Source organism: Streptopelia decaocto (assembly GCF_964273445.1).
Source record: "Streptopelia decaocto genome assembly, chromosome: 5".
In the NCBI taxonomy this organism is placed as follows: Eukaryota; Metazoa; Chordata; class Aves; order Columbiformes; family Columbidae; genus Streptopelia; species Streptopelia decaocto.
This window is the reverse complement of record NC_138659.1, coordinates 34,186,793-34,212,138: the sequence shown is the minus strand read 5'-3', so window position 1 is coordinate 34,212,138 and position 25,346 is coordinate 34,186,793. Positions and strand designations below refer to the sequence as shown.

At 56.1% G+C, this 25,346-nt stretch overlaps 3 protein-coding genes across 9 annotated transcripts in view; 2 read left to right on the top strand and 1 right to left on the bottom strand.

Annotated features, from left to right (window-relative positions):
• Positions 1 to 815: 815 nt before the first annotated feature.
• CHST3 (carbohydrate sulfotransferase 3) lies at positions 816 to 9,404 on the top strand. 4 transcript variants are annotated; one of them, XM_082054338.1, is made up of 3 exons: positions 816 to 931; positions 6,901 to 7,108; positions 7,258 to 9,404. In XM_082054338.1, the coding sequence occupies exons 2-3, from the start codon at positions 6,972 to 6,974 to the stop codon at positions 8,486 to 8,488; spliced, it is 1,368 nt and encodes a 455-aa protein (XP_081910464.1). In that variant the 5' UTR covers positions 816 to 931; positions 6,901 to 6,971; the 3' UTR covers positions 8,489 to 9,404. The 4 variants fall into 4 exon arrangements, with proteins under 4 accessions (XP_081910464.1, XP_081910466.1, XP_081910467.1 ...); XM_082054340.1 differs by having other exon boundaries at positions 844 to 931; positions 6,869 to 7,108; XM_082054341.1 differs by lacking the exon at positions 816 to 931 and adding an exon at positions 4,016 to 4,104.
• Positions 9,405 to 15,635: 6,231 nt separating this feature from the next.
• AIFM2 (AIF family member 2) lies at positions 15,636 to 20,483 on the top strand (the record flags this gene model as incomplete). The annotated part of the gene is made up of 8 exons (XM_082052689.1): positions 15,636 to 15,810; positions 16,636 to 16,751; positions 17,118 to 17,237; positions 17,614 to 17,706; positions 18,014 to 18,122; positions 18,334 to 18,486; positions 19,207 to 19,407; positions 20,047 to 20,483. The coding sequence occupies 8 exons, from the start codon at positions 15,636 to 15,638 to the stop codon at positions 20,199 to 20,201; spliced, it is 1,122 nt and encodes a 373-aa protein (XP_081908815.1). The 3' UTR covers positions 20,202 to 20,483.
• A 149-nt stretch (positions 20,484 to 20,632) lies between these two features.
• The window catches only part of MACROH2A2 (macroH2A.2 histone), a 26,034-nt gene continuing 21,320 nt past the window's right edge, over positions 20,633 to 25,346 (bottom strand). For all 4 annotated transcript variants that reach the window (XM_082052691.1, XM_082052690.1, XM_082052692.1 and 1 more), the window contains exons 8-9: positions 23,791 to 23,965; positions 20,633 to 21,534 (exon numbers count right to left, since the gene is read on the bottom strand). In XM_082052691.1, the coding sequence (XP_081908817.1) occupies positions 21,369 to 21,534; positions 23,791 to 23,965 (341 nt within the window). In that variant the 3' untranslated portion in view covers positions 20,633 to 21,368. The remainder of the gene's footprint in view (positions 21,535 to 23,790; positions 23,966 to 25,346) is intronic.

Genomic DNA, 25,346 nt, shown 5'->3' with positions numbered 1-25,346 from the left:
TAATCCTGGCCTGTGGGGACAGTGACAGCCAGTGTCCCCCAAAGCTCCTGGTCTGCTCGCAGTAAGATGCTCTGACTCCCTGCTCTCCCAGGGCACACAGGCGTGTGCTCGCCGGCACGGCACACCGTGTGCATGGGCATCGCACGGGGCAAACCCACCCGCAGCCCCTGTACCGGGAGAAAACGGAGTTCGGTACTTTGGGGAGGAAAGTGCTGACCCTGAAGCCAGATTTGGCCATGGGGTAAGGAGAAGGAGCCTTCCCATGCCTGTGAGGTGGGCATGGAAAAGATGGAGCCAGGTTGCTTGCTTGGTGGGAGAGCAGAGAGCTGGGAGAAGAGAGATTCAGAGCAGATAGGGGGAGGAAGCTTTTCCCCAGGAGAACAGGCTGCCTGGAGAGGTTTTGCAAGCTCCGTCCTTGGTGCTTTGCAGGATGAAGCCCTGACCAACCTGGTGTGACCCCGCACTGGACAGGAGCCTGTGGCCCGAATCACCCCGCGGTGCCTGGGAGGGGACTCACCTTGTGCCCGCTGGGGCAATTTCCCGGGGTGTCTGTGCTCCCAGCCCCTCATTCCTTCCCACCCAGCTCCCAGGCGGCCCCTTCTAGCCCGGGACGAGATCTCAGGGCTGGGGCCGGCGACTCCCGGGTTGCAGCCCCGGCGTGTCGGGCAGGGAGCGGGCAGGGAGCGGGGAGGTTGGCCCGGGGACCCTGCCCGACTCCGCCCCGGGACCCGCGTCCAGGAGCCGGGACCGCTCCCCCCGCCGCCGGCCCGGGAGGGAGGAAGGAAGGAAGGAGGGAGGGAGGGAAGAGGGGAGGGAGGAAAGGAGGGAGGGAGGATGACAGCGCCGTGAAGAAAAGCAGGGGACCCGCTGCCCTCCCTCCTCCCGCACGGCAGGACCAGCCCAGCTCGCCCCGCGGAGCGGCCGCCGCCGGGTAGGTGCAGCGGGGAGCGGGAGCGATGGGGCCGAGACCGGGAGCGCAACCGGCGAGCGGGAGCGATGGGCAGCGGGAGCCCCGGGAACGGGAGCCCCGGGGCGAGGGGGAGGATGGCGGCGGGGCTCAGGCCTTTCCCTCCCGTCGCGGAGGGTTGTTGCGCGAAGTTGGGGGTGCGAGGAGGGACCACCGCCCCGACCCCCCCAAGCCCCGGGGCAGCGGGGAGGCCGGAGGCTCCGCGGCTGCATCCCCCCGCGGGGCGGCCCCGGGCTCCGCCAGCTCCTTTGTGCTCCCTCCGGCCTCGGCTGCTCCTTTGTCTCGGTGCGGGGCCCCCGCCGCCCCGCTCCCGCAGCGGGGCAGCCCCCGCGGCGCTTCCCCGCCGGCCCGGCAGCCGGATTCCAGCGCCCTGCCTTGGGAGAGAAAGTCCTGCCGGCACATGACGGCCCGAGCAGCTCTCTGGGTTCTGCTTTCTTTAGGGGCGAAAAAATACCGAAATAAGGGCAGGCTCTCCCGCTGCAGCGCTGAGATTCCACCCGGAGCGAAGCGCGTCTGGGTCAAGAAAAGGAGACTTTCTCACAACCGTGCTGGAGTTGCATCATCCGGCCTGTCAGCCCCTACCAGGGAGCAGTGGAAAGTTGTCCTCACCCTTCCCCCTCCTGCCCCAGGCCCTTGGGACACCCCGGCCCTTCGTCACCAAGAGCCAGCGGCTTTTCTGCCGGAGCCGGGCGCAGCCATCTCATCAGCCCCCGACGGGCCCCAGGCACCCAGACAAGACCTGGCTGGTTACTTGGAGAGGAAAAGGCCACCTGGGCAGAGTCCCCGCTCAGTGCCTGCGGGGATTTCCACAGCCACACTTGGGGGAGCTGCCTACACCCCACTGCCTTTGCACCGCGGGACCCAAGCCTGGTTTTGGTCCCTCGGCAGAAAGTGTCTCCTTTTCCACACACAGCCAGCTATTTACGACACCGTGCCAGGACAGGGATTTAACATTGCAATTTTCCCACATCTGCCATGTTGCTTTGGTGTAAGACTGATTTTTCACACTGCTGGTCTCCCTGCGCTGCCGGGACGTGAGCACACTCTGCATTTTCCCCAGGGCAGCAGGGATTCACTATTCCCCACCAAACATCTCTCACTGCCAGTCCCCATCAGAGGGCTACAGATGCCCGTCTCGGGGTGAAAGGGGAGTGGAACAGGGCACAGAGCGAGCAATGCCCCTGATTTTTGGGGTGGGATTGGTGGAGGAGCTCCCAGGCTAGCAGGAAGCATCAGGGAGCAGGAGCGCGGGGCGGTGGGAGGGACTGTGGGCTCTGCGCCCCAGAGAAAGGGCGCATTGAGGCCGTGACGGGTACTTGCGGTTCGCAGCGTGGCCGGGGGATGACAGCGTGCACAGCGGCCGGCATTGTGCTGTCGGCACCAGGCGAACGGGACCAGGCGCTCCTCCGGCTGTCTGGGTGGTCTGCGCTCCGGACCCCCCCTGCTGCCTGGCAGGTTGGCGCCTTCGGTCACATACTTTTGCTGCAGGTGATGCTGCAGAACCCACCCCGCCAGCATCCATGGGTTCCAGCAAGTTGGTTTCAAGGTTGTAGTCTTGTTAGCCAGCTCAGCTGGTCCCCGCTTGTTCCTGGTCTCGATCGAACCAGGACAACGCAGCCTGATGCACCTGCGGATGCACAATTTTACTCCCATGGCCAGCACTGATGTCTCTGAAAGTCCCATCACATTCACCAGCAGCAGCAGCTCTCCTGTCTCCTGGGTCGGGAGAAAACACGTCTCTTTGGACGCCAACCGAGGAGAGGGACAGCAAAGACCACGCTGTCCTGGCCACAAAGCCTGAGCTGGTCCTGTCACCAGCACTACCTGTCCTGGCCACAAAGCCTGAGCTGGTCCTGTTACCAGCACTACTGTGCCCAACACCAGCCCTTAAATCCTTTCTCAGCAGCACTTTTTGGAACACAAGGAGCAAGGACATCTCGTCTGGGTCACCACAGAGCTCACTGTGCCCCCTCAGGGGGGACAATAATCAGTGGACCGAAGACAACCTCGTGCACCTGGCGTTCGAGAGCACATGCAATGAAAAACAAGTTGTTTCAAATTACGCTTGTTTGTACCAACACCCACTGCCCCTGAGCATAATCTCTGCCCTCGCCCACGTCCTTCAGCCCTGGGGTGCCCGGTGAAGAGGAGAACAGAGGACCAAGCCGAGGGGCAGAGCCGAAGGGAACGAGAGGAGGAGGAACAAGCTGGGCTCTCGCCTTAGCTTGAAGGACCAAACCCGTGGAGAAGCAAACCCCTGGCCATGTCCCCTGAGGGCTGCCCGAACAGGGGACAACACCTCTGTCCCTCCCACCCCCAGGGGACACCGCGGGGGCTGCTGCAGGCGCCAGTGCCCTGTCCCTGCACAACCAGGGAGACTTTGCTTTCCTTCCCAACTTTCTCCTCCAGTTTCCAGGCTCCAATTTGGCGAGGCTTGAGGCTATTCTAGGCAACTTCAGAAACATCCTATGTGGTGACCTTTTTTTTTTCTTTCCCTTTTTTAGCTTGAATACACATGTTTTTGAGCAAAAGCTACCTGCCCAGACAGGCTGCCTGGCTGCGCCGTGGGGCAAGCCGCAGCAGCGCTGCGCCGGTGCCATGCCTTGGAGAGGGGCCAGGGCAGCATGGAAATTGCTGGGACGTGAAAGGGGAGAGGGAAGTGTCGGTGGCGCGTTTCCCGAGGCCAGCCTGGGGAGGAAGTGGGGAGCGGAAATAGTTGATAGAGTTGATAGAGGGAGCTCGGGGTGGGGTGTTTTTCCCCCAGGTTGCAGACAAAGAGCAGTGAGGAGAGCAGATAAGCCTGTGAGCCTTATCTCTTTGTTGTTCCGCCCCTGTGTTTTGTTGGCTTGTGCTGCTGCTGTTAATCTGATGAAGCAAAGCATCGTGGAGGGAATTAATCTGGAGGCAGCCGCAGGTCCCCACGGGCAGGGATGCGCGAGGGCAGGCGGGGAGCTGCGTGGACAGAGGGTCTCGGGCAGGGAGGAGCTGGCGATGAGGTGCTTCACCACCATTCCTCATCCAGGAGCTCAGTCGTTGCCTGTTGAGTCACCGAAGGAAAATGTGACTTCATCCAGTCGCACCTCCAGCCGGCTCTCCCGCCAGCCCGCCAGCCGCTTTCCTTTCCTGGATCCCACGCGGTAGGTGTTGCGGCAGCTGGAGGCGGGGATGAGAACCGCAGGGCTTCGTGAAACACCTTTCCTGTCCCAAAACTGAGCTGAGAACCCCGGCTCTGCTCTGCGGGCAGGCAGTCTGTGAAATGCTCTGCGGAAGGGCCACAAGGGCATCCTTCCCTTGCTGCTCTTGCCCCGGGGCTGTGCTGCTCTTCTCACCCCACTTAAAACACCGATGGGAACATCCAGCTGGGAGCCAACGTGCTGCAGCAAACCCAAACCATCCGGCATGTCCGTTACCGTCTGAGTCCTTCCCTCTCGCCGCGGCAGGGTTAAGTTCACTTGCTGGTAGTGGCGGGTATCCATCCAAGCAGCTTCGCGTGGGAACATCACCCCCACCACGGCTCGAAAGAAAAAGCCCCTTTGCTGGCTTTGACTCAGCTGGGAAATCCACAGAGCCTTTTATCATCTCGACAGAGGGAATTGTAACCACCCCTGCTGAAATGAAAAGCATTTCCAGCCGGAGGGGTGGGACAAGGCAGGGAACAGTTCCCCACAAGCTGCGTGTGCTGCCGTCCAGGGTGTCTCGGTTTAGCGCTCGTGGAAATCATTCTGCCTTCCTTTGAGATGCGCAGAGTGGCCAAGCCACTGCTTGCTGTGGCCAGAGGTGATGTCCGTCCATCTGTCTGCTCACACGGACATCCCCCAGCAGCATCCCGGCGTCTCCCCTTGCACCTCCCGTCCCGGTGGGGAGCATGCGGGGCGCACAGAGCCCCTCTGTTCCCGCTCACAAAGGGACGCTTGTGGCTCGCACGCTGCCCCGGCCCTTGTGGGCCCCAGCAGGGACGAGCTTCGGGATGCCGAGCAGCCCCGGCCAGCCTTGCCGGGTCACCCCCTGTGTCCCCCAGCCTCGCCGGGTCACCCCCCGTGTTCCCCAACCCTGCGAGGGCCCCCACGCCTGTCGCCACCACCCTGCAGGTCCCCAGGCAGGACATTTGCAGCTGACTGTTTATTTAACAAATTGTGTCTGCCCTGAGTCTGTGAATCGGGGTGTTTTGCCAGCGCTGCTGGAAATGGCTCTCTGTGTCATCCCTGTGAATAATTCCTGATCTGTGCATCACTTGTGGTCTGAGGACATTAAGAGGGGGGGAAAAACCCCGGGCAGGCTTTGCTCAGGGATTTTGCCCGAGCAAACTAGGACATGCCGTCCTTCCCGCACGCAGCGAGGGGACGGTCCCCCGCACCAGGGGGGCACGGGCAGGGCGCAGAGCACCGCCGCTCCCAGGATGCTCCAAACCCCCAAGTCCTTTGCAGCAGCAAACCCAGCGCTGAGAGTCGCGGCCACACGCCAAGGGCTTTGTATATTTTATTTCTTCTCCCGGTTGCTCAAATACTCCGACAAGTCCTGTCGTCACAGGGCACAGAGTGGGACCGAGGAGGGGGGAACTGGGCTGGCGAAAGGCACCTGCCCCAGCCACTGGCTTGTCCCCAAGGAGCAAGGTGCTGACAAACCGAGCTAACGAGGCCGTCAAACATGCAGACAGGCGTGTGCGGGGGGACGGCGGTGCCACTGGCTGCAGGGGGAGCAGGGGGGCTCTCCAGGGTCCCTGCATCGCCCCCGAAGCATCGGCTTCCTGGGTACGTGGGGGCGGGTGTCTCTTTTTTGCAGCTTTTGCTGGGAAGGAGGCGGCTCAAAGCCAAATCCCAGGAGCCGAGTGGTTTGTTCGAACTGGGAAACTCCAGTGAGCAACACCAAAAAACGTACATTTTGGCCCCGGCCGTTGGGGAGGCTGGAGCGTGACGCAATGCTGGCAGCGCTCCCCGCTCCACACCCTGCCCAGGGCCCGCGCTCCGCGGGGGCCCCCAAAATACAGGGCTCCGTGGGTTCCACCCCCCTTCACCCGTGCAAGCTGGGGTCACGCTGCCAGGAGCCAAACCCCATCTAAATAAACTTTCCCTGAGTCACGGAAAGTCTGGCCAAGAAAGCAGGACGAGCAAACAGCATCACCCGTGCGGCCATGGGAACGGGCGCCAGGTCATGTCGCCAGCAAACCCCGTGCCTGTAAAGCTGCACACGTGACACACGCTGGGGACCCGCCACGGGTCCCCAAACTGCACCTTCGGTCCCCATGATCTCAACCACGTCCTGATTGGGATGTGGGTTTAGTGCAACTCAGAGCAGCTCCAGCTGTCACCCCGATTTCATCAACACTGGGAGGAAGAAGAAGAAGAGGAAGGATGCGGGGGAGCCTTTTCTGCTGGGGGAATGCTGAGCCTCCTGGCAGGTTTTGCATCCTTTGCCGAGCAGCCACACCATCCTTTGGGGTTGTTTTCCTTTCGGAAAAGCCCTCAGAAACACTGGACGCCTCGAGGGGGGCTGGTGGCAGGAGCGGCGTTTTCTGCCCTGACGTTGTTCCTGGAAACCCCCGTGTTTCATTTTCATGACAGCCGCTGCTGCCGTGCTGGGGGAAGGCGGAAACCGCGTGGCCCCGTGCTGGGGCCCTACGTCCCTCCCCAAAAGCAGCTCTTCCCAGGGGCTGGGAGCCATGATGCCCCATGGACGGGGATGCTCTTGCTGCCAGCAGCAGGTTTTTGGCCGGCGGGGAGCACGGGCAGCTGTCGGGGCGATGGGATTGGATTTCAGGGCTGGCAGGGGCCGCTGGTGGAGGCGCGGGAAGGGATCCTGCCCGGGAGATGTATCTTGGGAAGGAGGAGGAGCAGCTGATGGGAACTTTGGGCAGCTGCTCCTCATGGTATGAAGGAGCCTCCGCTTTTCTCTTGCTCTTATCAGGGCTTTGCTGACCCTCTTTCTGCCCCGAGCAGGGCAGAGGATGCCGGGGGGTTAGCCCAGGACACCTCCCCGGCGGGCGGGAGGGACGCCAGTGTACCCCACCATGGAGATCCGACGTGCTCTGCCCCAGGATGCCCGGGAGCTGCTGCACTGCCTGAAGATGAGGAGCAAGTACGCCGTCCTGCTGGTCTTCGTCATCGGCCTTGTCATCATCGAGAAGGAGAACAACTTCATCTCCAGGTAGGGAGCGGGTACCTGGGCCACCCCACGCTATGAGCCTGTATCTCCCCCATGTCCTGAGCTCCTGTGCAGCAGGAGGCCCCCAGAATCTCCCGGCTGGGCCGTGGGGTGGCCGCACTCCCCTCCAGCCTGGGCTGGTCTCCCCACAGGGTGTCGGACAAGCTGAAGCAGACCCCACAGGCGCTGGCGGAGGCCAACGGCACGGAGACCAGCGCGGCGCCGGCCGAGAACGGGTCGCTGGCCTCGCTGCAAGAGCTGGATGCCGCCTTCTCCCAGCTGAGGTCCCGCCTGCACAATGTCACCCTGCAGCTGGCCGGTGACGGGGACCCCGGGCCACGGCGGCACGTGCTGCTGATGGCCACCACCCGCACCGGCTCCTCCTTCGTGGGGGAGTTCTTCAACCAGCAAGGCAGCATCTTCTACCTCTTCGAGCCCCTCTGGCACATCGAGAGGACGGTGACGTTCGAGCAAGGGGGAGCCAATGCGGTGGGTTCAGCCTTGGTCTACCGGGACGTCCTCAAGCAGCTCCTCCTTTGTGACCTCTACATCTTGGAGAGCTTCATCTTGCCGGCTCCCGAGGGCCACCTGACGCCCTTCATGTTCCGACGAGGCTCCAGCCTCTCGCTCTGCGAGGAGCCCGTCTGCACACCCAGCGCCAAGAAGGTCTTTGAGAAATACCACTGCAAGAACCGCCGCTGCGGCCCCCTCAACATCACCCTGGCCGCCGAGGCGTGCCGGCGCAAGCAGCACGTGGCCCTGAAGACGGTGCGAATCCGGCAGCTGGAGTTCCTGCAGCCGCTGGTGGAGGACCCTCGGCTGGACGTGCGCATCATCCAGCTGGTGCGCGACCCCCGCGCCGTCCTGGCCTCCCGCATGGTGGCCTTTTCTGGCAAGTACGAGACCTGGAAGAAGTGGGCGTCCGAAGGAGAGGCTCCCCTGCGCGAGGAGGAGGTGCAGCGGCTGCGCGGGAACTGCGAGAGCATCCGGCTGTCGGCCGAGCTGGGGCTGCGGCGGCCGGGCTGGCTGCGGGGGCGCTACATGCTGGTGCGCTACGAGGACGTGGCGCGGGCGCCCCTGCAGAAGGCAGAGGAGATGTACCGCTTCGCCGGGCTGCCCCTCACCTCCCGCGTGGAGGAATGGATTGACAAAAACACGCAGGCACCTCGAGACGGCAGCGGTGTCTATTCCACCCGCAAGAACTCCTCCGAGCAGTTCGAGAAGTGGCGGTTCAGCATCCCCTTCAAGCTGGCGCAGGTGGTGCAGGACGCTTGCGCCCCGGCCATGCGGCTCTTTGGCTACAAGCTGGCCGGCAACCCCGCCGTGCTGGCCAACCGTTCCTTCAGCTTGCTGGAGGAGGCACAGCCCTCCTGGGTCACGTAACGGCGGGGGGAACGGCGGCGGGGGGGCAACAAGGGGCTGCGGCCGCGGTCCCGGCCGGCCCGGAGGAGACCCGGGGGTCCCTGCTTGTGGAGATGCTCCTCACCACTGCTGCGTGGAAATCAGCTGTCCCAGGAGCCAGAGCATCCTGGCAGAGCCGGAGCATCCTGGCAGAGCCCGTTCTCCAGGAACGGGGAAATCGCAAGGGTGGGGCGGTGGGGAAGAGCCAGGGTTTGGGCACCAGGGCCACCTCCCCAGCTTGGGGGCTGTGCCGAGGAAGAGGAGGGTGAGCAGAGGGCGAGGGGGCAAAGCACCTCCGCCTTGGCCCCCCAGCTGAGAAGAGGAAACGACAAGACCCTCAAGGTGCCAGCAGGGACCTGGATCCTGAAGCCTTACTGGTTTAGTGCCTTCGATCACCAGCACAGACTGGGAGCTGCCTGGGGCCGTGCCAGGGCAGGAGTCACCTGCAGAGCCCCTCCGGCACCGGGGCTGCAGTTAAATGAGGTGATTTGGTGCTCTGATGCTCTTCAAAGTTGGTTTGAGACGGGGTATGGCTTGGTTTGGGGGGGTGTTGCGCTTTGGTCTTTTCCTGTGTATTCACATACCAGGGTCACCAGGTGAATTTATTTATTTATTACATGAAAAAGAGAGGGAGAAGTGGGTCCAGGAGCCAAACCCAAAAAATCAGAGCAGCACGATCTACCGCAAAGAAATCGACAGCAGGGCCGAGGCGGCGGAGGTTGGATGTCGGCCCGAGATCACCAAAGTGCCCCCAGGAGAGCCCCCGGGGACCTGTAACCCCCCAGATCCCCGGCGGAACGCGGCCGGTGCCGGGGCTGCACCCAGACTTGGTGCCTGCTGGGAGACGGTCGGACTTATTTAATTAAAACCAAAACACAAAGGCGCGGAGGCCAGAGCATCTCCTGTCTCCTGGTGTCTGTGTGTGTCCCCTGCTGGGGTAACCCCATGGGTATTTGCTGGCAGGTACCTGGGAGAGACATGGGGAGTTTCGAGCTGTTTGCAACGTGCAGACCTTCAGCCAGCAGCAGCCTGGTGCTGAGCTACCCCCTCCGATTCACATTTAATGCTGTAAAATGCCTATTTTTAGCCCACTTTGCCACACATCCTTTCACTCCCCATGTATTTTGGGTTACGCAGCCAGCGAGGGGGAAGCCAGGCATTCTGGTGGAGGGGAGCGGTTGTCCCCACTGAAGGCTTGCTGGGGACACCCAAGGGGTCCCTGGTGCCCACAGCAGCCCCACATCGCCTCAAATCTATTGGCTGAAGGCAAAAATAAACAAGTACAAGTGAGGTGGCGGCGGCTGGGCACAGTTGGGCCGCGTGTCTGCCAGCACAGCGCTGCCGGAGGAGCGCGCCGGGGCTCCGGTGACGAGCCGCGGCTGGGCTGGGCTCACAAAAGCCGTTTTTGACCCAAGAGGGAGAACAGAGGCGGCATTGAGGAGCGCGGGGCCGGGCGGCGGGAGCTGCCGCGCCGGAGCCCGTGTGGGCTCGGGAGGTTCTCTGAGCGCGGCCGCCCCGCTCGCCGGGGAGCGTCTGCTCTCAAGGTGTGAATTTGGGGTGCTGGACGCCCGCTGGCTGGGGAGAGGGTGCAAAGTGCAGAGGGGCGATAGCCTCGTGGCTCGCAGGCGGCGCGGAGCCGGCAGCCCCCCCCTCTGGCAGGCAGCCCTGGGCTTGCCGAGTGAATCGGGTTTTGTTCGGAGGCTTCCCTCTGGGAAAGCGGCGGGGTCGGCGGGGTCGGCTGGGTACCCCGCGGCTGCGGGCTTCCTTGGGCTCCTGGCCTTTCCGTCACAGCTGTAGCCCCCGAGAGGCTGGAAGAGCACAAACATCCCTCCCTTTGCTCTCCTGGACAGAGTTGCTCTGCTCCTGCGCCGGCCTGAGGACTGCAGGGGACCTGTTTGTCCCCCCACTGACAATGTCGCTGCCGGGGACTTCAGGACTTAGCAATAAATGTCATCAAACTCGTTGTGGAGCAATCGCTCCCAAGGAGGCCGTGGCTGTTTGTCTGGATAGCAGCTATCTACAAAACCGAGCGTGTCTGTCTCTGTATCAGCAGCTCCGTGCGGTGTGTTCCCTGTGTCGCAGCCGCTGCCTGCACATCGTCCTGCGACAGCACCGGCGCCGCTGTGCAGCCCCCAGCTGCGCTGCTGTGCAGCCCCCACTGTGCAGCCCCCAGCTGCACCGTTCGCGCCTGCGCCGCAGGGAAAGGGCACTTTGTGTGTTCCAGGGGCATAGGGGACGATCCTTCTCTGCTGCACACACCGTATTGCTCTGGGGTCCCGTTTTGCCAGGAGACCCAATCACCACCGCACGCATCGGGAGCTCTGCCGCTGCAAGGGTGGGATCAGGTCTGTCCAGGGCAAAGAACTGCCTGGAAAAAACAATTTAAAACAGCTACTGTCTGCTTCCAAACATTAAACTTGTTACTTGTTATTTTATACCTTATAAATAGAACTTACTTTTTGCAAAAAGCAACAAGGACCCTTTTAATTTATTCTGTCCCCGACAAAACTCACCTTTCACCTCCAGTTTTTCAGTGACACCAGCCTGAGGACACCAGCTGTTGTCCGCTTCCCATAAACCACAGCACCCAAGTCACCTAATTTTGGTGGGGCTGGACCAGCCCATCACCTGTATGTACAGGCAGCACCCAGCTGGTCTGAGATTCTGCCCAGAAAAGAGATTTGTGAGCACCCGAAAGATGGAATGTGTTGGTGTCTGTGATTCGACTGATCTCTGTATCCGAGCGAGGGGGCTGCGTGCCGAGCTGCTCCCCCGCTCCTCCTGCCCTGCCCGTCGCAGCTCGGTGAGCATCCCGCTCCCCTCCCAAACCGCTGTCCCACGCGGGATGGATTTGCCAGGCAGGTGCAGTGAGGAGCTTAATGAGCTTTATCCAGCTCAGCCGGCTGGTTGTAAGGATTGGAAAAGCCTCTCCAGCAAGGCTTGGGCAGCAGAGGAGCCGTGTCTCGCAGGTGCCTTTCTCTTGTGGGACAGCACCGAATGGGTTTTGTGGTGCTGACCCCTGTGGGTGGTGGAGAAGCAGGAGGGATGTCAGTGATCGGGTTTTCCTCACCAAAGGGGAGAGGGCTTGGGGAAGATCCTTTGCTCTCAGCACAGGTTTTGGGAAATAATCAGCATTCACTGTGGGGTTTTCTCCCCCTCTCCTCCCCAAAAATGTCATTAGAGTGAAACCACAGCATATAATAAAACCGTGTCCCTAAAAAATCAGCCTCACAGACAGGCAGCCTTTGTCCGAAGGTGTAATTACAGGATAAATATGGGATGCAGACCAAGAAATGCGGTCTGCTCAGGCATGCGGTCTCTTAGAAAAACACAACAGAAAACAAGGCTGTCATTTAACGCTGAAATGTCCACGTGTGCTGCAGTCCCCGTCCCTCGCTGGCCTGCAGATCCCCCACTGAGCTGGGCTCCGGCTGTGGAACCGCACCGAGCCCCCAGTGGGGCGAAGGGCACAGGGGTCTGGCCACCAGGAGAAAGCGCTGGGGCTGGTGAGGGCACAGGTTTGCTCGGATGATGGGTTTCCCTCCAGCCCTGGCACAGAAGTCCCATCTGATTGCGCTGCGAGGGGACATGGGGGATTAGCTCGTCTGATCCCATTAAATGGAGCGGGAGCAAGCGGGGCGAGGGGGATGAGGGGTCAGGACAGTTGGCGGAGCAGCCACGAGTTCTGAGGTTTGGGATAAACCTTGTGCCGAGCTGGAAAAAGGCCTTTTAATGCGTTTTTGTGGGCCAGCCTGGCCACTCAGCCCTATGGCCCAGCAGACATCCACCGCGCCAGCCACTGGCAGCAGTTTGCCACCCGGGCCATGCATTAAACATCACGGTGTGTAAGGTGGCAGGGAAGCAACAGGATGCACCTGCCGTCCAAAGTCACGTCTGGATTAGAGCCTGAGAGATCCCTTTTAGAGGGGAACAGCACATACACGGTTTATTAAAGCTCTCGCTGGTGCTGCATCGCCTCGTGTCACCCGCAGTAACCCCGAGGAGCAGCAGGCTGGTGGCTGGTGGCCCTGTCCCACGGGACACGTGTCCTCTCACTGCTCCGGGCAGCCCGCAGCAAAAGTCTCTCTGGTGACAATAAGCATCACCACAATGTGCCTGATCCCCCCCAGCAGCCCAGCTGGGGCAGAGCGAGCAGGGGAGCTGAGGCAGCACAGCTGCCAGCACTGACCTGGGCAGGAGGGGGTAGGAGCAGCCTCTGGTTGGAGAAGGAAAGGGGTGGGGTTGGTTTTTGATCCCCCCCTCATCATTTATTTGCTCATTTTAAGACAAACCAAGTATTTTCAGGAGCTGTTTTATTTTTGAAAGCCTGAACTCCTTAACAAGAGGGTTTTGTTTGGTTGTTTTCTTGGTGTTGGTGTAGAGGGAGGAAGACTGAAGCTGCCTCTGTTGTGGCCCCTGCTGCAAGCTCCCTCTGCTGCACAGCTGAATGCCAGGTACTTTCTTGCTCTAAGGTGCTGTCTGTTGCTGTAGCTTCCCCAACATGTGCTTTTTCTCCCCAGCCCATGCCTTTCCTCCTCTAGGGCTTCCCTAGCAGAGCAGAGCAAAGTGAGCAGGAGGTGCCCATCTGGGAAGTAAACCATCCCCCAGCTGGCACTGAGGGAACCGAGCCGCTTTGGTCCTGAGCGGAGCTGTGTGCTCCTCGTGGCTCCCGATGCGCCTGGCACCGCGCGGGAGTCACGCCTTTGTGGGCTTAAATGGGAGCAATTAGCCCCTGCGGAACTGTGCGCTCGTTTGGGCTGCGTTTTCTTTCTGTCCTGTGACATTTTGATGGGAAGCTGGAGGGTGTCCAGGAAAAAATGCCCATGCCTAGCTAGAAATGATGGGCCAGGGCCAGCGGGCCGGGGCCATGCGGGCAGCGCGGTTGACAACGGCTGGTTGTCACCATCCACACTGGCCTCAGCACAGCTCCCCCTTCCCTCCTCGCTTTGTGTTTCCCTTTGTTTGACTCTCCTTCCCCCAGCCCTTGCTTTGCCTGAGCCCCGAGGCCACTCTGTGCACAGTAGGATGGGAAGGGGACACTGGGCGCCCCTCTGACGTCCCCTTTCTGGCCCTGAACAGCTATTTATCCCTCACGCTGTTTTGCAAAGCTACAATTAATTTGAACTCGATTTGCTTTGCAAAAGCCAACCTAATGGGTACTTTTGCAGAAGAGGCGTTTGCCTGCAACTGTGGTCCAGCCCCATTCCCCTTGTGCTGCCCAGGCCGATGGCCGCCCCAGCCTCCCCATGTCCAATCCCCAGCAGCAGACACAGCCTCTCTGAGGGTGACCAGCCCGTCCTGCAGCGCCTGTTTGCAGACGGCTGGAGGAATATCATCCAAACAACACGTTTGCCAGTGCCTGGGCACACACCTGCGCACAGAAAGGGCCCTTCAGCCGCATTTTTGAGCATTCGGAGTTTCTTCCTGTTTGCCTGGGGCTGGGTGTGAGGTTTTCATAAAAGCTCCTTTCACCCTTCCCTGTTTGCCTTGGGTGCTCTTTTTGCCAGTGACCTTGTCTTGCTGGTTGGTGCATCTGCAGCCAGCCCAGAGGTGTTTTTACCTTTTATTTCAAAAGATCATCCCAATCTTCTGGTGTACAACTGCATCCACCTGATGATCCCTCTCAGCCTTCTCCAGGCTGAGCAGACCCAGCTCTCAGTCTTTCCTCATAAGAATGATGCTCCAGACCCCTGACCTTCCTCAGATTCATTGTTATTTTTCCCTGTGGAAGGTTTTAGCGTCCTCCCGCTGAGTCCTGCAAACAACAAGCACAAACCTGCCCCCGGTTTATTTCGGCTGAGGCCGTGGGCTTTCCTGCCAAGGACGTTCCTGTTGGATGTTCCATCCCTCCTCTCTCAGCTCCGTCCCAGGCTGAAGAGTCCCCTTGTGTGGAGCAGGAGCACCCCCCACAATGCATTGGGCCCCTTTGTCACCCCCTTCCCCGCTCCCCGAGCCCTTGCGTGATGGAGGGGAGGTTGTGCGGGTGGCCGGCACCGCACGCTGGACTGGGACACCCGTGTCCCATGTTCCCAGGGCCGAGCCGGCTGCACCCTCTGGTGGCCACCCTGGCTGCGGGCCGTGCCCTGGCTGCGGGCCACGCTTGTCTTGGGGAAAAAAGAAGATGTAATTCCTTCTTCTGTCTCCCACCCGAGGAGTTTTGCTCAGCACTCCGATGGGAAGGGGCTCCGGCACCAGCTGGGGGAGGAACGAGGAGCAGAGGGAATCTCCAACCCCTGACGGGAAGGGGAGCGCGGGGGCCGCTCTGCCAGCTCACAACGCCGCAGTGTGTGCGGCAGCTATATTTATCCATGCGGCCAGCAACTATATTTATCCGGAATGCCACAGGAGCCGAAAGTCTTGGGGGGTAACTTCCGCGCTGCGGAAGAACACGATCTGAATGTGCTTTTCACTGTAAAGCCCATTCTCTGCTCCCTGTTCCTTCGGCTGTGTTATTCGCCCAGCCTGCGCCCTCAGCCAGTTTGTGGGGGTCCTGACAAGCCCCTCCAAGCCACGGTGGCTGCAGGATGAGAGATGTGAAACTGGGGGACAGCAAGAGCAAGAGGGGAGCCCCCTCTGCTGCCAGCCCCCCGCTGCCCCCAAAACCTGGCATTGAACAATGTGCGTCTAGCCAACATTCATAGCTGACAAAGGACGAGCCAAGGGGGACGGACAAACTTCCCGAAACAAAACAAAACGAAAGTCTCCTTTTTCTTTTTGTTTGTTGGGGCTTTTTTTACCAGATGAGCTCATGACCTTTAAGTGCTGGGGTTTGGCAGGGCTGACCGCGCACCCTCAGCGTGAGCGGAGCCGCCTGCCGCGCACAGCACCCCGGCTGCGGCCGCGCCCCGCGCCGGCCGGCTCAGCCCTCGGTTCGCAACGTCCCTTCCCCGCGTGGGAGAACGAAAGGAAGGTGAAAAGCGAAATGTTCTGTCCTTGGGACTCTGGTGCTCAGACCCTGCCGAACCCAGCCCCTCCCTGCAGCTTCCCGGTAACGGAGCCGCCCCGCGGCGGCGGAGGCGGCGGCTGCAGCGCCACGGCCCGGCGGCCAGCGGGGGCGGGATGTGGCCGGAGGGGCTGGCCCGGGCTCGGCCCGCCCTCCGCGGGTGCAGGCGGCGGGTGCAGCCGGAGAATGGGGTCCGGCCTGTCCCTGGACGACTCGGTGCGGGTGGTGGTGGTCGGGGGAGGCTTCGGGGGCACGGCGGCCGCCAGTCTGCTCCAGTCCCGGGCCGTCCCGTTCGTGCTGGTGGACGTGAGAGGCGCTTTCCACCACAACGTGGCCGCGCTCCGCGCCGCCGTGGCCAGCGGTAAGGGCCGTGCCCCGCGGGGTCCCCTCTCAGCCCCCCGGTGATCGCAGCAGCCCGGAGGTACTCGGGGAACAGCACGGAAAGGGGTGGGGAAAGCGCCTCCTTCCACCCCAGCGATGGTGACAGACCTGACGTTTTCCGCCTGGAAAACAAAAGCTTGGCTCCAGGAGGACGCATGGACTGTGTTAAGCTAATTGCGTGTCCGCTGGCAACACTGAGCAAAAGCTGCTGGGATCGTCTTTTTTTAATTATCGTTATTTTGAGAATCTATAAGGTGACTAAGCTAAAACCAGCAGCAGCTGGAAGGGGTGAATGAATGTCTTATTGTATCCGGTATTTGAAATGTCAAGCGGCTCAGCAGCGAGGCCCTGCAGGGTAGAATTCAGGCTTGGCTGGGATTGCACTGGGGAGGCTGGGCTAACCCCGTTTCCCCAGTCACTGGGGATCTGGGGGGAAACCCCGTGTTCAAGGCTGGGAACAAGCACCAAAAGGATGGTCTGCGGGGCAGATGACAGGACAAAAAGCCTCTGACGTCCTGCCTGAAAGGCCCCAGGCCGCAGCAGAGCACTTACTGGCAAACCAGTATAAGGCAGTTGTGTATGGGGAGCAGAGACAGAGGCGTCACCTGGCCTCTGGAGAGCTGATCTGGTCACCAAATGCGAGGCAAAGGTCCTGAAGCTCCTTGCTGGGCAGAGATAACGCCCAGCAGAGGCCCCAGATGCACACAGTGCTTTTGTCTGAGCGAGGATGGTGGGGGGGAGGGACGTGGGGTTTGTCAGCCTCCGCACTAGGACATCACTTCCCTGTTGTCTCCTCTTGACACAGGGTTTGCCAGGAAGACTTTCATCTCCTACTCGATCACCTTTGGGGACAGCTTCCGACAAGGCGAGGTTGTTGGCATAGACCCTGCGAGGCAACGAGTCTTGCTCAGCGATGGCGAGGTAGGTGATGAGATTACTTGGACCTCGAGCTGGATAAGAGCTGGGAATGCTGTTCGGTTGTGGCAAACACCCTACAGTGCAGGTCAGGAAAGACCGTAATGTTTAATCATCCCGAGAAGCTCGGCAGCAGAGACCATCTTTCCCTGCATGCATCCCTTGGTGTCACCTGGGCCAGGTCTCTTCCTTGGTGTCACCTGGGCCAGGTCTCTTCCTAAACTCACTTTCTGACGGGAGCAAGTACTTTCCTGGTCATCAGCGGGGGCTGGAGGAGGAGGAGTGAGTGAATAGTACATAGGAGGCAACAACTGTATTCTGGGCTCTGTTTTTGAGAGGTCTAATGTCCTATTCCACCTTCTGTCCTCCCAGGAGCTTCACTACTCCCATCTCATTCTTGCGACAGGCAGTGATGGGCCATTCCCTGGGAAGTTCAACCAAGTCATTGACATGGAAAGTGCCATCCAGACCTATGAAGACATGGTTAAGGAGGTGAGGAACCAACTTAAGGAAGTGTTGCCTGCCTTTGTTCAGCTTCCCCGTCCGAGACACCACTACGGGTGTCTGGAGCCATCAGTGTCTAAGAACGAGAGACCATAATGCCTGCAGGGCCAGGCCAGGGCAAGGAGCATGTGCTGGCTCACCCCAGATCAGATACCTGCAAAGGGGAAGCCTGAAGTGCTCAGCAGTGTTACAGCACACACAGGAAGAGCATACGGGGTTTTATGTTTTGTTTCCTCTTAACAAACTAGGTGGCTTGTTGCTGTTGGGTCAGTACTGTATCTCAGGAAGGTCTGTTCAGAGCGGCTGAAGGTATCTGACCTCCTGCGCAAAACGGTTCTAATATGAGTTTCTTCTTTACTTCAAGATTGAGAAATCTGAGCGCATCCTGGTGGTGGGAGGTGGTGCTGCTGGAGTGGAGATGGCTGCAGAGATCAAAACCGAGTACCCAGCCAAAGAGGTAGCACTGTGTTACTTACAAAAAACATAACCTTTGTTTCTGAGCCCGTTCTTGTGTGATGGTCCTGCTGGAGGTGTGTGATATCACTGCACACCAGAGTGTCCGTGTAGTGGCAGCCCTCACCCTGCTGCCCGCTCTCTGAGAGCACCCCGGAGCGCATCACCTGCAGTTATTGGCACTAGATGTCTGTTGCTGGCTCGCTCTCCTCGGGCAGTGCGCGGGTGGAAGGAAGGTAGCTGGAGCTGCTCCCACGCCTGAGTCCTGTCCCGTTGCTCTGTGCTCCCGTTGGCCGTGTTGTCCCCAACAGGTCACCCTCATTCACTCGAAGGTCATGCTAGCTGATGTGGAGCTGCTACATAGCGTCCGTCAGGAGGCCAAAGAGATTCTCCTCAGGAAAGGAGTTCGCCTCCTGTTAGGTACGTACTTAACAGTGGCTCTGGACATCTAGATCCTGAAGCTCTATCACCTGCTCTTTCTTTAGCCAAAGCATTTCTTTCCGATGTCCTCTTTCTGACTTGTGTGACGAAGCGTGGCTCCCTCGAGTTGCTGTTTCTCTGGACACACCTGAGCTAGCTGGAAAGGGCGGCCTCGTCAAGGTTGGTGACCCAGGGCTCTCTGTCGCAACAGGCGAAAGGGTCAGCGATGTGGAAAGCCTCACGCCAAACCGGTTCCAGAAGGACACGGTAGTAAGGACAGAAAAGGGCACCGAGGTGGTTGTTGACATGGTGGTCCTGTGCACTGGGATAAAGATTAATTCTTCGGCATATGCTGCTGCATTCGGTAAGTGCAAAACCACTGGGTGGGGAGAGGCAGCACAGTTCTCCAGTGTCTCGTACCAAATTATTGTGAGGTTAGGAGTCAACCTCGTAGAACCTCCTCTAACATCACATTAAATACTTAACTGTGAAATGTGAACTCCGGAAACTCACAGACCTTAGATCAAGTGGCCAACAGGTCTTCTCCAGCTCCTTCTGCTAATAGCTCCAAGGAGCCTTAGTGTCCTAGTTCAGCATGAGGCAGATGACACCTACAAGTTGACGGTAACTGCTGCTGTCAAGGCCAGGATTTCATCCTGGATATAAGCTGAGTTCTGTGCAGAAACGGGCTCAGCACATTCGGTGTTCTTGTTGAACCGTCAGTGTCACAGGACATTCGGCTGATCCATTATTCAGTGATACGCTGTCCGTGTGACTCGTACAGCCCGGTTTCAGGTATGGCACCACAACTAGGAGCCGTCTCTTTCCCAGCTGCGTACGCCAGCTCTTACTGCTCCTTGATGTTTCTACTGAAATGTCAAGTGGTGACTCATTGCATGAGACTGTGATAAATAACTACATCATGGCAAAAAGCATCTCTTCCCTGGCACGTAGAGAAGAGGATGAAAAAACAATGCCGTGCTTTGTGTCAGTTACATGTTTGATAACATCATCTGTGGTTTTGGGGTCTCGGGCCACAGTGAGCATCACAGAACTCTTCTGCAAACTTTGTTTGGCAAAACAGGGGACAGACTGGCGAGTAACAGCGCGTTGAAGGTTAACGAGCACCTCCAGCTGGAAGGCTATGACAACATCTACGCCATCGGGGACTGCGCAGATCTGAAAGAACCGAAGATGGCCTACCACGCCGGGCTGCACGCCAGCGTCGCCGTGACCAACATCATCAACAGCCTGACACATAAGCCTCTTAAAACCTACAAACCAGGTGAGGTAATCTGCTTTCCTGTAGGAACAGCTGTTAAATGCACACACATCGGAACGTGTGCAGGACACGGATTAGAAGTGAGGGAACCCGCAGCTGGGGTTGACTGTGTAAGTTTATAGCTTGGGCCAAATCTCCCAGGAACAAGGAGATGGCTTGACCCTCTCCTCTCTTCTGCCCTTAAACCATACAACAAACAAACTGACCAACTCATCTCAAAGATCTAGCTAGGGGATGGCTCTCATTAGTAAGCAGCTGATGTAAATACTTACCATAACCATGTTGAAAGCTGTTGCATGTGGATGGAAGATATCTGGTCAGCAGTTTGCTTTTTAAAGGCTGCCCAGTCTATTTACGTTTCTTTTTACTTAAATATTGTTGTCTGCCTCTTGGACTCCCTCCTGGGAGAGAATCACACGACAGCACCCACCCAGCCCAGTCCTTCAGCAATCCCATAATGAAAGAGGCAGAGCAGATGGTGGAAAGGAGAGTTGTGAGTAGTTCTTTCCTTGCCGTGCAGCACATGGGTCCTGTGCTTTAGGGCAGAGAGGGGAGGGTTTGGAAGAAATGCAACATCTACATGTAGTAGGGCTCGATACTTAGCTTCTAAACTGCTTAACTTAAACCTCTCCATCTTTCCAGGGTCACTAACATTCCTGCTTGCAATGGGCAGGGATGATGGCGTTGGCCAGGTGAACGGTTACTATGTGGGGCGTCTCTTGGTGACCATTGCTAAGAGCAGGGACCTGTTTGTCTCCAAGAGCTGGAAGACAATGGGACAGACGATGCCTTCTTAGGAGGGGACCGTTGACAAAGCAGCAAGGAATACAGCAACTGGAAGAAGGTGAGGGGGCACTTTTATTGCTTGGCCAGACCGATGCCGTTTCCTGCAGCACCTCCTGCTGCGTTAAGGGGGTGCCCTGCCTGGCTAGAAGGGGGAAGGAGGCACTTCCCAAATGAAGCACACAAGAGTTCTCATGATCAAAATCAGTGAAGGCACGTTTCTTTCCTGTTGAGATAGCTCCGAGGAAGAAACCTGGTTTACCTCAATTTGTAACAATAAACACGGTGGTGTTCAACATCTCTGTATTTTGTGGTTTCTCCCTGGCTTTCTCTGCCTGGTACAGATCCGGGATGTGCTCTGCAGGAGAATGGCTTGTCGCGCCGCTGGGGACGCTGCCCTCAGGCCTTCCAGAGGCTACGGTTATCCTGGAACTCAGCGGAATGCAACGCAGCTCTGTGTCAACATCTCAACAGCAGCTGTAATTGTGTCACCTGTAGCACTGTGCACCGCAGCCAGCAGAGCTGCTTACTTGGGTGCTAAGCGTGACACAGCAAGCACTTAGTTACAGACGCTGCTGTTTTTTTTCAGGTGAGGAATGCCCAGAGCAGAAGTAGGGTTTGTAACAATAACCACACTCAACACATCTTTTTCTTTTTTTCTTATAAAACAAACCAAATCACCATGAAATATTCTCAGTAATTACAGAGATTATTGTGAGTTCAAAGCAAACCAGAAGCTCCTCATGCATCACTTCTGCAATCCTTTCCCCGCTCTGTGTTTACCACCTGCCCTCAAGGGATGGGAAAAGGGAAAAGAACAGTTTTAAGAGCTTTCTTTGAAGTGTGTGTGTGTGTGTGAAATACTCATCGCTACAAATCTAAAATGAGGTTACTTTTTCAAAACTTCTAAACTAAAGTAACAAGGGACACTAAAAAAACCTCCTGAAAAGAGATGGCAACTGAGTTGCTCAAGGTGATAGAAATGGCTGGAGGATGCTGATAGCATGAAGCAATGGGACTCAACCCCCTCTCACCTCTAGTCACAGCTCCTCATCAAGTCACAACACATCACACTACTACTGCTCCCCCTCCTCGTCACATTGGAAAAATAAAACCCACCTCTAATGCTTTTAATGCTACTCAAGTTTGTTGAAAAATAAAGTTTCATTTGGCTGCCGTCGCTACTTAGTGTCTAGCTTGGCCATTTCTTGCACGTAGATGCCAATGCTTTCACTGTCGAAGAGCAGAAAGTAAATGTTCTTCAAGGAGGAAGAGCTGGTGCCGTCAAAATGGGTGGAAATAGCTCTGAGAGTCAGCTGGGCTGCCGTCTGTTTCGGGAAGCAGTTTCTGTGCGGTGGGGGACAGAACAGAACCAGTGAGTGTCAGAAACATGGGCAAGCACTACGCACACACAACGCTGGAAGAGCAAACCAGAGCTGTACCAGCCACAGGCTGCTGCAAAACATAGTGCCATTGCGGTTTTGCAACGTGTAAAGCCCAGAAGCCAAGGCCAAGGTTTCATTAGCAATATTCATGTGCTGCTGTATCAGTTTCCTTGCTGGCATAGTTACTGGTTTCATTTGCTTCTCCTTTTTATAACTACACAAAGTTTTTAACATTCTCCCTTAGAGTTAAACGTTTCCATGCCATGCCGGGCAGGCTAAAAAGTTGAGGGAATGATTATTTTTGTAGTTGAAAATGGAACAAACAAACAAAATCAATAGCTTGCTTGACTTCGTCTGTCATTAAAAATATTTTGCTTTAAGCTTCAGTTAAACTGACTGAAATTACAACCATAACCCAAAGTAAGGCCAAGACCCACTCATTCACTCATTTGGATGGTAATATTCTCTAATATACCAACTGAAAAGCTAAAAGATACCAGTCTTTACTGTGAGTGGACTTGGAACTGTGCTGACAACTGGGGCACCTGGCCCACATCCCTTAGGTTAAAGACTCCTGGCAGCAGCATTTGTTCCATCTTAGTCTCACAATCCTTTTAAAGCCTCATGGTGACCATGCACCATGTTTGTATAAAACACGAGTGCTATAATACCCGACATCATTTCAAGAACTGTTCTACAGTTTGATCTTGATGCCCACCTCACGAAATGCTCTGCCTTGCAGTACGCTCACGTGTAACACTCAACAGATTCCTTGCCCTATACTTACAGTTCTTCAGTGACAGGGCCGCATCGGAATACACAGATAAGCCATCCCAGTGCATAACAATCCTTACACTTGAAAAATCCGGGTATTTCTTTGAAGAGCATCCAGAGCTGCCTTTGCAGCGTTTAGCACCATCACGTGCCTTCCGTTTGATTTCCCAGTTCGGTACTACTGACTTCTCCTTACTCAATTTCATGTTAGCGATGTCAGACTATGTATCATACTTGCATTAAATACCGTCCAAAAAAGAGTTTAGAAACTAGTCCTCAACAACTGCTGCATCTGTATTCACCATCATCCAAACGCCTACCAGCAAACAGACTTTCCTACTTTTACAGCACCTGCAGCAACCCAGCTGATACGTCTTTCTGGCAGCAAGTTATCGACAAGAACTGTTTGAAAATGTTTTCCCAGTTTATTTATATCCACTTCACAGCACAAGTGACTTCATCTAAACCACATTTGTCTACTTTTTCATGACAAGATCACAGAGCTGAAAAGCCCTGGCACAACTGGGATAACTTACCTATTGCTCCATTATATCAGTTACTGCAAACAGTGCATAAGGTGGGGTGGAGGAAAGGTGAAAATTCACAGAGCAAATACAGCAAATTCGCGACGTACCCAACAAAACCAGCATTTCTTGTGCAGGTGGAAACCAGCAAAACCTCTAAGTCCTGTTTGAAAAACTCTGTCTCTCTTTCAGACAACTCTGAGGGTCTATGATTGGAAACCAGCAGCACCTGGTGAGACCCACTTTGTTTCCTCTCTGTTAGCAGGAGCAACCACAAGAGCAACAGGAAGAGAAACAAAACTAAGGAGCAGGAGAATCTGCACTGAGACTGATGCTCAGACTGGATTGCTCTTAGATAACGCTCATAGGAGACATGAGGTCTATAGAGACTATTTCTACTGGAATTAAAAACTACAGTTAATTTTTGAAGGTTGAACTTTAGTATTAAAGAGTGATAAAACAATTTATCACACTTTGCTTCGACGAAACTCTGTAACCAAGAGCATCTGTGTATAAAGGGAAGAAAAAAAACCCACTAAAATTACACTGCCTCTCTTTATTCTCTTATCCTGATCCACAAAAATATGATTTGTCTTGAGAAGTGTCTGTGTAAAACCAGCATTTTCTCCTCCTGTGTATTCAGTGACGTGTGGTGATTCCGCTTATCAAATCAGTTTTACTTTAATTTCCTTCACTACCAGACTGCACTGTGCACTCATTGCTAACAAAACCAAGAGTTCCATTTCAAATTAAACACAAGCATGTGAACTCCAACACAAAACAACTTCTGTAGGTAGTGGGACTTGTGAAGGTGTCTTGTGATGAGAGACCAAGCAAGATTAATGAACTGCCAGTTAAAAAAGAAAAAAGAAAAATAGAAATGCTTTGGGTTTCTTAGCGGAGCACATTTTGAGTCATACCTGCCACTGGGAAACGGGGGGAAGGCCACGGACTTCAACTTCTTGTCTTCGGCGGCTGTCAAGCAGTTCTTGACTGTCTCCTCGAGCTGCTCCTCGCACTTGTCCGAGCCCCACTGCGGGATGTGGCAGTGGATGACGAACTTGGCCGCCAGCCCGCTGGACTGGGTGAGCGCGGCTGGCACAGACAGAAAACAATGGTTTGGAATGGACACTCCCTGCAGTGACCTCTCAGTCCAAATACCTCCTTCAGTGCATTACCTCTCCAAAGAAATACATTCAGAACTAAAATATGCTGCAATGGCTCACTTGCAATCAGAATCTGTCTTTTGTGATCAATTATTACCTCTTTGGAGACCAAAGAACCCAGGGCTCATTTGGTTAACACGCAGTTATTCAATAATGTTTTACAGCTTTCTCATTCAACATGGCCTCTGGATTTGTTTAATGCAAAGTATCAAATCTTGCACTGAACACGTATCATTCATCCTCCCGTAGACATTTCTACAGCGCAGCCTGCTCTGAGTGCTTTGCACAAACATCCTGCACCACCATTGCAGCTCCAGGGTGTTAGGGAGCAATATTTAGACCCACTTCACAGCTGGGTAGTTCCAGACAACATGGAAACCAAAGGTGTTTGTTCAAATTCTCCACCAGTTATGTCCAATTGAGAATCTCAGGTTAATTTTTCAGGAAGCGCAATGTTTCTCTAGGACCTGCAGAGTTCACAGCGTGGCATCAGTTTGCTTTTGTGGCAATTTTGACCATTAGCACTTCTGCCAATCTGGAAATCTAAACACCCTGAAATTAGCTGTGCAATTAAAGCCCAAGAATGAACAACTTGGATTTACTCACTTATCCACCATCACAGAGGAATTTTGCCTAACGTTTCGTGGTGCCACTTCCATTTCAGCCAGAAGGGAAACATCAGGCCTTTACCATGGGAGCAAAGTGACTGCAAAGAGCACAGGTGTGCTGTGAGCAGCACTTGGACCGAAGCCAGTGAGGCTGCAGCTCAGGTGTTTCCAGCAGACCTCCCGTGATTAACACCATTTATTGTTGCTTGCATCAAAACCAGTAGGAGGGGCAGTTTCAAACCCAGCACCATGTTGGAGAGCATACATTGTTCTATCTGTTAAACTAAGATTTTCTTCTTTCCTGGGATAGCCTTAACAGCATAAAAGGAGTCTATTTCCTAGTTGGGTGGTGATGTTGGCAGAGAAAAGCAGTTTACTTTGATGTCATGGTATATATCGTTGATTCAATGCAAAAGTGAAGCAAAATATCTTGTACAAAATTTTCCCTGTCATTTGAGGTTGTAAAAGTAGGCTATTCACTTAGGAAATTTCCAAAATTAGACTATTTAAAGCATTTAGTTTCTTGAGTATTGAGATATTAAGCCAAATAAGGCACTGGAAGATATGTTAGAATTTCTTTCCATCCATCCATCCTCCAGCCACTTTCAACCCCTATAAATTGGTTTAATTTCTCTACAAAGGAAGGCATAGTCTCAAGTCCCAAACTCTTCACTGCTCCAGACGTGTTAAACATTTGGAGAA